The sequence below is a fragment of the Pholis gunnellus genome (genome assembly GCF_910591455.1).
Source record: "Pholis gunnellus genome assembly, chromosome: 9".
In the NCBI taxonomy this organism is placed as follows: domain Eukaryota; kingdom Metazoa; phylum Chordata; class Actinopteri; order Perciformes; family Pholidae; genus Pholis; species Pholis gunnellus.
Genome location: NC_136535.1, coordinates 13,725,049 through 13,738,219, shown reverse-complemented (window position 1 = coordinate 13,738,219; position 13,171 = coordinate 13,725,049). Strand labels below are relative to the sequence as shown.

The 13,171-nt window shown below is 43.8% G+C and overlaps 2 protein-coding genes across 4 annotated transcripts in view; one reads left to right on the top strand and one right to left on the bottom strand.

The window, feature by feature from the left end:
• Positions 1 to 2,640: 2,640 nt before the first annotated feature.
• On the bottom strand, positions 2,641 to 4,017 carry LOC306701205 (alpha-(1,3)-fucosyltransferase 4-like; the record flags this gene model as incomplete). The annotated part of the gene is made up of 1 exon (XM_079166461.1): positions 2,641 to 4,017. The coding sequence occupies one exon, from the start codon at positions 4,015 to 4,017 to the stop codon at positions 2,869 to 2,871; it is 1,149 nt and encodes a 382-aa protein (XP_079022587.1). The 3' UTR covers positions 2,641 to 2,868.
• Positions 4,018 to 10,553: 6,536 nt separating this feature from the next.
• cux1b (cut-like homeobox 1b) overlaps positions 10,554 to 13,171 on the top strand; it is a 55,000-nt gene continuing 52,382 nt past the window's right edge. For 2 of the 3 annotated variants that reach the window (XM_079166279.1, XM_079166278.1), the window contains exon 1: positions 10,578 to 10,647. In XM_079166279.1, the coding sequence (XP_079022405.1) occupies positions 10,585 to 10,647 (63 nt within the window). In that variant the 5' untranslated portion in view covers positions 10,578 to 10,584. Of the gene's footprint in view, positions 10,648 to 13,171 lie in introns of all 3 variants that reach the window. The other variant, XM_079166280.1, reaches the window with a different exon arrangement.

Below are 13,171 nucleotides of genomic sequence, written 5' to 3'. Positions count from 1 at the left end.
ACCTTTGAATCACTATCTCATATTGATACATCCAATATTTCACCTTGTTGCCAAGCAACAACTCACCTCATCCCCTGTAAACTTGTCAGCCCGTGACATGAGGTGATATTTCATCCTGCATGAGAGCAACAAGAGAAGAAGAATTACCGGTCCCATCTCTTTGACTTTGAATTAACTGTGATCTTTACTTCACTGACCAAGATAAGCGTTATCTGCATCCTGGAACTTTGGTAGTGATTTACGTTTTCATAGGCCTATACTGTGCATGAAGTAATTCATTTATCTGATTGATAAAGTCCTGTGAGAGGCATCACAAGCCACAGAGTCATTTCTGTGGTGTCTGTGCAGACTGTGAAGAGATTCACACACTCAATCCTCCCCCCCCAAGGACTCCTGTTGCTTCCAGGTCAAAGACCTTGAGTGTGTTTCCTCTGGGTCAGCTCCAGACAAAAGACAGAAAAACGCAGGTAAAGCTGAGAGTAAAAACTGTACAGAGATGATGTACACCGCACTGACTCAGTTTCACATGACACTTTGTGTGTCATAACTGGCTTTTCTCTGTATTTTTTTGGTGAATGCTCAAATTTAATACAGAAAATGGAGAGTATGTTGCACACACCATGATTATAGTTTACTGTTTTCTTGTGTGAAATGTCTGTTTTTATGCACCAATTTCTTCAATCCAAGAAAAGTTTTTCCTTTGGGAGACAATAAAAGCAACGCTGAACTTTAAGCTTGACTGAACCAAATTAATTTCACTTTAAACAATAACACAAACCAAACTAATATTTCAATATTAATTTAGATTCCCCGTCAATGCCAAGTTACAGTTGTCGTGTAGTATACAATAAATAATATAGTAAAACCCATCTACTAACATTATACAATTAATCTATTTCATTAACCTTCTTGTAACTACATGTTCAGCATGTGCATGAAAAATCTAAACACAAAACTGATAATAGATAAAGAAGCAAATGGATAAAATTCCAAATATATAAATCGATGATTGACTGCACGATATTTACTATCAATTGGTCTGTATAACTAACCAGAGATGTCGTTAAAATGGCAAGCAATAGGTAGTAATAGCGCGTCAATGAGTGCAATAAACATAGCTAGAGATCCGCCTCTTACTATCATGTGAATCTTCTTTGTGATCAGATGAGCTCTTAAGAAACAATAAGAGGAGTTCCCCTCCTTTATTTACTACTAAGTCAACTGTCCAGCACCTGTTCCGTCCAGACAATAGAGGCCGTGCTGTATGTGCTTCCCACGGCAGAAAGGTAATTTACTTAGAATGAGGACATGTCGAACAAGCTCCAGGTCATGTAGCGGATCTATATTTGAGAGTATAAAGAGTGATTTCACTCGCAGTAACTCGATATGCTTATAACTCCCTCGTGTCCATGAATGGGATTATGACAGGGATGAGGGGTCTGGCTGTTCTGCCCGTCTGAAAGCATTATTGCTGATAGACGTCAGTGGCTTCAACAGCTGCTGAGGCATCAGCTCATTATGGGGAGCCACAGCATTCACTGCCCTTGTGCCTGCAGGAAATGTCTCATTTGACAGTGTAAAGTGTTAATTCTGTGTCAGGGCACTAACTCAGAGGTGTAAATGTATATGATCCACATCACAGCTTCTGATTCTTATCAAGTGACTCCTGAAGCGCACATGTGCTCCTCCTCTTTCCCTCTCAAGGGTCCTCTCCCCTATTGCTGTAGCCTATAGCTATGACAATATATGAGAGATAGCAAAAACATCCATAAAATGAGCATGGCAGTGTAAATAGCAACGTTCGATGAAACAGTAGAGGATGTGTGTGTGTTAGTACAAATGTCTTGCTCTCTAACAAGACGTGCTAGAAGTACGAACAGCACTGAAAAGACGAGGTTTGAGGTCTAACAACCCGTAAAAAGTCGTTAGTGTTGCAATCAAACGTTCAATAATGTGCAGACACAAAGCATTGCTCGGGGTGCTATTTTGGTGTTGCGTCGCTGCTACAACGCAAGCATCAACAATGTTAACAGCTGATAGCAGATCAGATCCAGGGTGATTAACATGATTTAGTGCGAACCCCTCAGAGCGATCAACAGGAAGGTATTTGTAACCCTCTGAGATATTGAGATAACTCTAAATAACTATTCATGTCTGGAGATGTTTTTGCTTCCCTGAATCAAACACACACACACAAGTTACATGTTTACACACCTCAAACCTCAATCAATTTACCATACCTGCCCTTTTGTGTTTTAATCATCTATCCAAATCATAATGTCTTGATATCACTGACGTCCTCTTTTCAAAACAATGTGTTTCATTCTACCTTTCAAGGCCTGGTTTCCATTTCACTTCCTTGTAAAAAGGTAAAGAGGTAAAACTTGCATGAGATAGATAATGTATCACAGTTAACAATCAACTTGTCAGCATGATACTAAAGCTGAAAGTGAGGACTGTGGGATTATTAATTGACCAAGAGAAACTATGTTTACTGTGATGAATCATCTGACGTCTTGTCTTCGCAAGCTCATTTTGTTACTGTAATGCAATCAGTGGAGACCATGAAAAACAATGTGAAAGTTAACTTGAGTGCACAGTGAATGCAAAGTTCACAAGCAGCTGCAGATGAGATGAGAGTCCACTTTAAACTTTTAATAAAAATAATTTGACTCTGATAGAAAGTAATACAAAACAATCAAAATCAGTCGAAATTGTGTAATTCTCAATGGCCACATAAATTAAAGTCATATAAATTAAATCAACAAACAACAATGGTTGCTGATAATTGAATGTCTGTTATAAACGTTTGTCTGCCGGTGGTCAGGTGAGCAGTTCTCTTAGTTCAGGTAATATCTGAGATGATTTTCATGAGTGAAACCATTGTGTCAAGTCTTGGACCACATCGGTCCGGCCTCTGGTCCTCCTCACCGCCCTGCAGGCCGTACAGTAGTGGTGAGCCCAGAAGCTGGGCTGGTACACGCTGTAACTCCCCCTCCAGTCCAGGTGCCGCCTCAGCAGGGCCGGGTTGTGCCTCAGCATCAGCAGGTACCGGGCCAGCCCTCGCACTGTGGAGAAGTCGTCCACGTGGATGAAGGCCTCAGGGGGCAGGAAGCGCTCATAGTTCTTCCTGGATGGACCCAGGACCACCGGGACAGCACCGGCCTGCACCGCGTTCCACAGCTTCTCCGTGATGTAGTCGGTGTGCTGGGAGTTCTCCAGCGCCAGGTAGAACTGGTACCGTCCCACCAGCCGCACCACGCTGCCGCCGCCGCTGTCCTCCGGTACCGGCCGGCCCGAGCGCCCGAACACATCCACCTGTAGGTACCGCCGGAGCTGGTTGTAGAGGGACACGCGCGCATGGGACTCCGACCAGTTGCTGATGACCCAGGCCAGGAGGCGGGGCCGGAGGAGGTGTGAGCGCGAGGGTGCGCGGAGCGGTTGCGCAAAGCGGTTCTGGAGACCCTTGGTTCCGCGTTCACGGGGGACTAGATATCCGTACGGCAGGAAAATATCTGAGTCCGTTCGGTAGGTCATCGTGAGGTTGAAATAGTCCTCAAATAGCCACAGTCTGCGTGTGTGCGTGGGGGACTCGTAGTTCATCCATATCCACTTTTGTGCGCGTGGCCGCGGTTCCGGTGGCAGGTCAGCGGCGCCGGTGGCAACGTCGCGGTGGTGAATAATCACAGCGTCAGCCCGCGGGTACGCGCTCCCTTCGTCGGTGAGCGTGCACCCGCCAATCTGAAAGAGCTCAAAGCAGTCCGGAAGTTTGCGGTACCGACCGAACGGATGCGCCCATATCAGGAGCGTCACCTCGCTGTTGTCCTCGGCGAAAGACGGTTCACGTGCGAGCGGGTCCGGTAAGTAGTGCAGGCAGACTCCCACGAGGAGCAGGAAACCGACGGCGGCCACGCACACGTAGGACCAGGTCCTTCTGAGAACAAGCAGGCCCACGCCACCTTTCTGCTGCCTGTCTGCCCGCTGAGCTGTGGTCGTGTAGCGGCCCGCTGCTCCCATCGACGCCCTTCACTCTGCAGCTCCCCCCCTAAGTCCAGAAGCCTCTACAGAATACGTGTCTTTGTCCAGAACGGAGGCCAGCAGACTCGGCCTAACTACTTCAAACTTTCTCAGGAAATGTAGCTAAAGGACATAAACCCTTGCAGCCTGCGGACACACCTTAGGGTCCTGTAGTTGGACGGTCCTGCTTTCCACGTCATTGTGCCAGGTGAAATAAGGAGTGCTCTGACATTAGGTCAGATAGTCTCACAATAGCGCCACTAGTAGCTACGCCACAAGTTTCTCCGTCACATTGTTGTCCTACCTGCTCTCCTCAACAGAGTAAAAGAAAACATTTGCACTCGTGCCGTTTGCTCTCAAGCATTTTGACGTGGCAGCGTTGGTCAGGGTTCTTGTTACCGGTGAATGGGGCTTTTGTGCGGCCTGATGACGGCCGGTCTGCCTCCCTGGGTAAACAGCAGGGCGCGGTGTCCTGCTGATGAAGTGAGCAGAGGTGATTTTGTTAAGCTCGATGTAGTGCTGGGCGTTATACCGGTTTTAATTTCACGTATGATATTAATTTTTCACACACCGTCATACCGGTGCATAGCCGAAACAACTGCTGTCATTCTTCAAGGGCCGCGGCGGGCATTGCGGTCGGAGCTAGTTGTCTTATCTGTATTGAGAGGGAACCCTAGTCATGGTTATAACTTTATAACAACAATTAATAACCCACAACTAACTCTCTTTAAATGTTTTTATATTCCATGTACTCCTGACAGTTGAGTAAGCCACTATAAACCTATAGAAAAACACAGTCAAGGGGGGAAAATATACCGTGAAACTGCCAAAATCAAAAAAAATGCCATGGTACATATTTTTGGTTATACCGCCCAGCACTAGCACAACGCATATTTTTCATTTAGCTTGTAAATCACTCTAAAGCATAGACTTTATTTTAAGGTAGAGATATAGGGTTTTGTAGAATATTCAACACTGGAGCCTAATTTTAGAGGGATAGTGATATTCAATTAATTAGTGAATAATCCCTCATATCTCATTGACTAATGACTCATCACTTTGTACTTTGTCAAGTTAATAAAGCATGTAAGAGGCCCCTCAACCATCCATTTGTCCCCATATAAACGTGTTACACGTGTCCTCCACCACTAGGTGTCTCCCTACACAAGCACAAGGCCACCTTGAGCAGCATGTGTCCTGTACTGACATTGGGATTTGGGATGTTTAATTTAACCAATGAATAAACATTTCAGCTGGAAATTAGGCAGGCAGCAGCGAGGCTCTGAAAAGGTTTGTCTTGAATGTTTTATTTATTAGATATGACCCAGCATTGCAACACCAGAACACTTAATAAATGACTCACAGTTTTAATTTGTTGATCTAACAACAAATACAGGAATAATAAAAAAACAAAACACAAGTCTCCAGATAATGACACATTAATCTCTGTGAAAAAGGGATCAACTGTCCAGGTTGTTGTTGTGTGAGCGCATTCTGATCAAAACTCATGAAAAAATGATGAGGCGGCGGGGTTGGAAATCCTGCACTGTGTGTTGTGTCTGATCTCTGGTGGGCAGGAAGAACACGGCGTGGCTGGGACAACATTATTCCTCCCCACAGACACAGAGCATGTCATGAAGTCTGAGTGTGAGTGGGGGAAAAAAATGGCAGACAAGGAGGAGTGGGAGGAGATGAAGCAAGAAGCATGTGTGTCTCCACTGGGTCCTCCTCCTTCCTGTTACATCCATTCACTTTTCTTCACCGTGGAGCAAGAAAAAAAGATCTCTTTGTGTGTTTGTGTGCGTGCATATATGTGTGACTAGTTATCCCCATAAGAGGTTTTGTATTCTTCTTGCATTATTTATCCTCCCTTTCATCTGAACAGTTCTATTTTCAGCCAATCATTTAATGTCCTGCCCGGGGTTATCTTGTGTTGGGAAGAAACGCAGCAACCTCATAAGTTATGGAGACATGGTGAGGCTCAAGCATTATACACACATGTATGTCTTTCCACAGAAATAGCAGAGGTGGCTGAGGTCGGGAAGTGACACATGGGAATGGGTTTTGTTTGTCTTCTTTCAGTTTTGTTTATTCAAATCCGTTTTTTTTAGTCAGCACAAAACCATGCGAATGTTGCTGGAAATGTGCTATAATTAAAGTTGCACTGATTGGTGATATGGAGACATTTTGTTCCGCTCAAAGTACAGCCAGCATCACGCAGAAAGCTTGGCATTTATGTGCTCCAGTTTTTTCGCATCTCTCTAGAAAATAACTTTCCTTTATTTGTTTTTGCATACCTTGAGTCTCCACAGAGTGATCAATATCTCGTCTTTCTCGGTTCAATGCGGGTCATTCTTTATGAACAGTGTCAGCCATCTTAAAAGAAATAGGGGATGAAACTTCACCTTTTAGTGGTATTATAGGTACAAAAAACGTTACACTTTTTTCTCTAGCTTTGTACATTCTCTAAGCCCTTGTTTACTGCTACCTTCCTGTTTTGTCAGAGGTGCTACCACTGTGTATTGGTATGTTGGTGTGAATCATACCAGCTCAGAGTGAAGCATTCAGGTTTTTGATGGGACCCCCAGGTCTTCACTCATCTTCCCTATTGATTTTTCTCTTGCTTTCCTCTCTGCTCTCCCAGGGGATGGGATGTCTCAATTGGTCCCGGCCGGAGAAGGGGAGCGTGAGCGATAGACAAACAGATAGAAGTAGAGGGAAAGAGAGAGAGAGGAGGAAGCAGAAGGAGGGGCCTGCGAGCTCCCTGATCACAGAGGCCCTTGCTGACCCTTGACCGTGATCATGACCTCGGAGGTTACCCCACAGGTCAGAGGTTGTGTGAAAGTGCCACCGCGGCGATTCACTCCACTGCTGGGTGATGATGATCTTATGCAGCCTCCCCAGCCTGTCTGACATGATCAGTGTTGCTCTCTGCCTGCAGCTCCCAAGGGCCACGCATCCATCTCTAACCCGGCCACACAGGGCCCGCTAAAAGCACCTTGCAGGCAGAGTCAATGAGCAGGAGGAGAAGCGACACAAACGGAGAAAAAGTGGGAAAGCTAAAGGACAGAATGACTGTTTTATTTTCTACCCTGTAGCGCTGTCGACAATATTGGATCAAGTTGTATAATGGCACCGACACAAAGAATGTGTGTTTACTTCTCTGTGTTTAAACTTTAACCAAACGTACATGAACTGATGAGGCTTTTCAGAGGCTAAATCTGTGGGCATCAACATGTTCCTGCCGCTGTCCTTGTCAAGAACAATTTAGGCTGTTTTATTCCCCCCCTGCTCTCTAATTTGAACATAAAATGTAATAAAAAGACAAGCGAGTGAAAAAAACCCTCTTAAGTCATTCATGCCAGACGTGCATGAGCGTCTGTAGCAGGAACATGATAATTTGTAGGTGGATTGATAACTCCGACTCGTACTTGTTCTGACTAACACCGTGTACCCCCTGCTGCTTCAAAGTAATCCAGAGCCGAGTGAAGCTTCTGTCAAATCCTTATGGAGATACTGTGTGCTGAAATTTGGAGAGTTTGAGAAGAGCAAAATCAACTGATTTGTAATGTTCACAGTGAAGTCTGTATTTAGATAATTTTATATAATATAATACGGATGTCACTGGTAGTCGAATGTGAAGCAGAATTAACCTAAAAGTCAAAGATCTCAGGTCACATTATAGAAAGAGACATATTTAATGGTGTCAGTGAAGAGAAAATGTTTTGTCCTTCATGTGTTTTACGTTTCATTGTATGATGAATTTTAAGGCTGCACTTCAGACTGCAATGTCTCTTAATTTCTGATGATTTATTTTGGACGGACAATGTGAACTGTTTTTAAAAAGGGAATATGTTTCCTTTGTTTGCTGTCTAATATTAATGGAGGAAGTTATATTCTTGTTTCACCACTGCAGCAGTGTTTTTGGTGTCTTGTGGGCTGGGCACTTGTATTTGCATGACACGATAAATAACACAGAGTAACCCCTGACAGTATTTAAAACATTTAATTATTGTGCTATCCAAAGAATAAAGTTAAAAGTCAACATTGTTAAATAGACATAAAAAGAATCTCAACACAAAGACCATGCATTTATTCAATGATAAAATAGTGTTGAATACTTTTCATTTCAAGGTAATATCAGCCCCATAAAAGTAGATGCTGTTCCTTTTCGTTGTGTGTTTTCTTTGTGTGATAGTAGGGTAAGTCTATACAAATAATGGACACACTGCAATGCTACTAAGCCTGTAGGGATTATCTCAGACCTGTATTTCTGGTTTGGCTTAATGATAGGTAGCATCACAAGTCATGTTGGCCTGGCCAAGGAAACACTGATTAACATGGCGGAAAGGGAAAAAAATGAGAGGATTTAACACAGGATTCATGGGTTCATATACAGTATTTTGTCTGAAAAGTATTCATTATGTATCTCACAGTGCAGACCAGTTGCTCATATTATTTTTTTTATAGAGAATCATGATGAAGAAATCATAGTAACTCCTTTAAAGCAGCTCCTGCTATGTTATTTAAGAGCAATTCAGTACATTGTATTAAAGGCATGTGACTGGGTGTCTTTATTTTGTTTTAACATGTTCATAAATGAAGTATGAAATAAGGCAAAAGTCATTGAGGTGAGACGTCAGTTGAGCACTGAGCACCATTCATACTGCTGAAGGAGGGAGACACAAACAGCTTCAAATCAAATCAAGTAATGACCTGAAAGTCGAGCTCATTCAAAAGCACAAAAATGCCCACCGTTGTGCAGTGAAAGAGCCGTGATTATCTATGGCAAATTCTTGTGTTATTTATAGTGAACGCAATTAAAGTGCAATGACTGAAGAAATGAAAATGATTGTTGAGAAAAAAATAACGCTATAAAATATTTATTTAAGAAGGCTGTACCCTTTGAGCATTAAAGAAAGAAAAAAAACAACAACTCCAAAGCGTGAATGCAGGCGTTGATTTTTTCCCCCCACACAGCCAAGGCCCCACAACACACTCGACGAGTCACATTTGAGAACCCACAAAATGCTAAAAATAAATAAAACAACGCACAAAACAGATGTGTTGCCCTGATAAACTTGAGCAGCTCGACTCCGGTTTGCAGAGCAACTGGAGGCTGCAGCTGAGGCGTGGTGTGTTTGAAGGTGCTCAAACGGCACAGTTTGACGCAGGAATTTAGGGCACTCCATACAGACATACAGTGTAATTAGAAATTCTTTGTACATCCACAAGCTTCGGGGGGGTCAGAGGACATGGTCAGCAGCGGTGACGCCTCGGGAGCAGCCAGGGATCAGTGTGTGTTGCTCAAGGTCACTTCAACAACAGAGATGTATGCGTACTGACACTAACCACTGGGCTAGCCTGCTGTGGCAATGATTTGACTGGATTAACAACACAACAATCTTAGTTTATTAACTAATCTGATTAATATATATGTAGCTAAAGAATGCCTTTAAGGAGTATACCAGGCTTATTTTCATATTCATGTTATTGTGAACTGAGAAGAGCATGAACTTGGCAATAAGTCCACTCCATCTTTTACTCCTTCTTAAATGGCCAAGTTCAGCAGGTTCTCAGCAGCCCTGCTTTGTCCTATATGCTGAGTGTGTGCACTAGATGCACCGTGTTAATGAGGAATAACATGAATACACACCTATCATGAAACTTAAGTTATTGTGGTTCATTTGTGTTATTGATTAGAGTTGAATGTTTTGTTTGAACAATTTAGAAATTAGATTATATTTCCAGCAGTTGTAATCAATGATTTACATTTATATATTATTTTTTTAAATCTTTTTATTGCAAGTGCCCTTCACACACATCCTGAATGGAACAAAACAAAAAGCCTTTCACTGGGATTACTCAACAAATACGATGTAGTATTCATGAATTAAATTCAAGTTTTGCTGTGTTTTTTAAAAATTATTATTAATGCAGCTGTGACAGAAAATTGACTGTTGTAAATTAGCAGTTAGTTTGAGCCTATGTCCAACATGGGAAAAGAAATCCTAACAATCGACTTTTTATTTCTAAATCTGACAGCCATGCAGCTTTTAGAGGAGCAATGATTACATGTCGGTCTACATTATCTCCTTGCACAACTCCACACAGCTCAGAGGACACATTGCTCCTGAATGCTCTCCTGGTGGGATTGTTCTTTTTCTTTTTTAGATATGGCTTCCAAGTAGCCTCCTGGCATTATTTTTGTATGATCTTTGCTCTCCTTAAAGCATAGAGATCACACAAACTACAACATCCAACGTGGACTCGTCTGGCGCTCACAATTTCCTGTGTTTCAAGGTAAATAACATGAAGAGTAATTTAATGCCAATTCGCTTATTTACCTGTAATATCTGGATGTTGATAAAAAGCTATTTAAGCAATTATAATGGCGTTATTAAGGCAACACTCCTGTGAGCCGACTCCGTTCCGTACACCAGCAGTTACCCGGCGGAGCGGTGGGAGTGATCCGGTCCGGGTGTTCCGGCCGCCCGGTCCTCTCCACTGAACTCCAACCCCCGCGCTCTCTATCAGCATCTCATTCCTGTTTCAATATGTCTCAAGATGGCGGCCAATGCAGGATCGATGTTTCAATATTGGAAGCGCTTTGACTTACAACAACTACAGGTCAGTTCAAGCCCCGTTTAACTCGCTTTTCCTCTCTTCTCTTCGGCTGTCTCGTCTCCCTTCGGCCGCTGTGTTTCGTGTTTTTTTCCGCGGTCGGCTCGTAGGTGTTTCGGAAGAGAATTCAAGACCTCTTCCTCACATTGATGAAAGTGGCTCTCTCGCTGATCAGAAATTGATCCTCTTTGTTCAATTCAACATCGATCGGACACTGCAACTGGGCAAAGCCGGGGCGACGCCGCGGGGATGCGCCGAAATAAAAACAAAACGGCGGGGCTTTGGCGAGAAGCTCTCGGTTGGCTACCTTTTATTGCGTGTTCTTCAACTTTTACCGGAGCGAGTAGCCGTAGTTAGCCCGACGCTTAGCCGCTGGAAGGTTGGATAATTTGGGGGAAAAAAAATAAGTGCGACTCATTATACGGTGGCGCTGTGGTGACACCGACCGTGGAGCAGCTCAGACACACGCACACGGAGCCGCTTTGCGTGTGTTTTTCTGCCTTTCTCTCTCAAATTAGTAAGTTTAGTTGGACGCGGATGGAAACATTGGAAACCTTATCGGCTAACGGTTTCGGAGCAGTTTATGTTGAAGTCGTGTCCGCGATTATGGTTCAATGTAGATCAACTCGGCCGTGTTTTTCTCTCGGTTTCCCCTGACTGCAATTATACACTGTGAGGCTTCTTTTTTTTCTTCTTTTTTTTTTACACAGACATTGCCACGTCTGTGGAAGTGGACGGGACGGGACAGTGTGTTGTTGACGCGATGCAATTAATATAAAAAGATAGTAGAAATATGAAAGAGCGTGACCTTGTTGATTATGATGAACTCCAGAAATGTCCCAGCCTCACGCACGCCACTAATCTCGGCGTGCACGAGAGGAGATCCACGGCACAGTGGAGGATATGAGGGGAATATTTGGGCCTATTCAGTGTGTGTGACTATGACCAGTGTATATTAGAGCGTGTTTGACCTATCACAAGACATGTAGACAATGGCACTGTTGTGTTTCTCCCGTGGCATTTAACGTGCATTGCTGAATTTCAAATCACAAATTATGAATATTAGTGGCCCAGTCGACGTCGTCATTAACATAAGATTGCATTAATGTAGGCTGGCCCCAATTGTTCATACATGATGTTGTACATGGCACAGGCTTGGGATTTAAACTTTTATTTAGGTCATGATGCCCCTATGACTGTGGAGACAAAAGGACAGTGAACAAGTCTTCCCAGCGGGCTTTGTGTTGCACTTATGCCACATCATCAAGGCTTCACTTCTCCTATTTATTTGATCCTGGTTGGTCCTCCTACTCGTGCCCCCTTGTTCATGCATTATGTAAAAAAAAAAAAAGAAGAAAAAATTGCGACTGCTTTCTCTTTTCTTTGCTCACAATCTATCTCACACCCCCAGCCCCCAATCTTCCTCTCCCTCACCCCCTCCCCTCCTGTTTTTATCCCCCCCCCCCCTCTCTTCTTTGGCCCTTCACCCTGCTTTCACCCATTTCGCCCCGTCTGAACTGTCGTGTGTGTGTGTGTGTGTGTGTGTGAGAATTTGTCTGAGATCGGCCTTTTTCGTGGATTGACTGCCAGCACGGACAGTGAAGGCACTGCCGGCAGCCAGGACATGAAAAATGCATCGCATAAGTTTGTGATAAGGCCTTGGGTAATTATGGCAAAGGCCCCTATCACAAGCGATTAGTCAGGACAGTGAATCTGAGCGTGTGCAAAAAGCCTGGCGGTTGGCAGGCCTGTCTGCAGGATAGGAATCAGTCGGAGCTTGTGTGTGTGTGTGTGTGTGTGTGTGTGTGCAGAACTGCTCAGAACATTCACTGTCTATTATTGATGACATCTTATTTACTCTCCCTCCCACTGAGAGGCTCCTAGAGGAAAGCCTTCAGAGAAGAACTGGTTTTTCTTATCTGTTTTCTGAGGATAATGCCGGGTTAGTATGATATGATCATGATCTACACACATGGCCTTGTCAGCCAATTGCTTTCTCGTTTTGCTTCCTCCTTGTGATCCAACGGACAGTGTAGAATTCAGTCTTTTTTTTTTTCTTTTTTTTTTAGTCGGGGGCGAAGCACCAGCAAAGTAATGTTTTCCCTTTTTTTTTTGTTCCGTTTGATGATGAAAATCCAACCCAACCTAGATGTCTGTAGCTTTGAGCCATCATAGCGTCGACTCCTCAGGCTCCGACTGCTGATGTTCATTAAAATCCTATTTGATCAGCGAGTCCCAATCCCTGTGTGAGAAACTAGCTAGGTGGTTGTTACAGGACAGAGAATGCTTTGAAACAGCACAGCGAGCTGTTAACTTGTCTTTTCTGCCCCCCCCCCCCCCCCCCCCACACACACACACACACACACACACACACACACACACACACACACACACACACACACACACACACACACACACACACACACACACACACACACACACACACACACACACACACACCACTACAAACACAAATGGGTGCAACAGTGATGCTTTTAGCAAGGTCTCACACACTTGCAAAATGGATCAG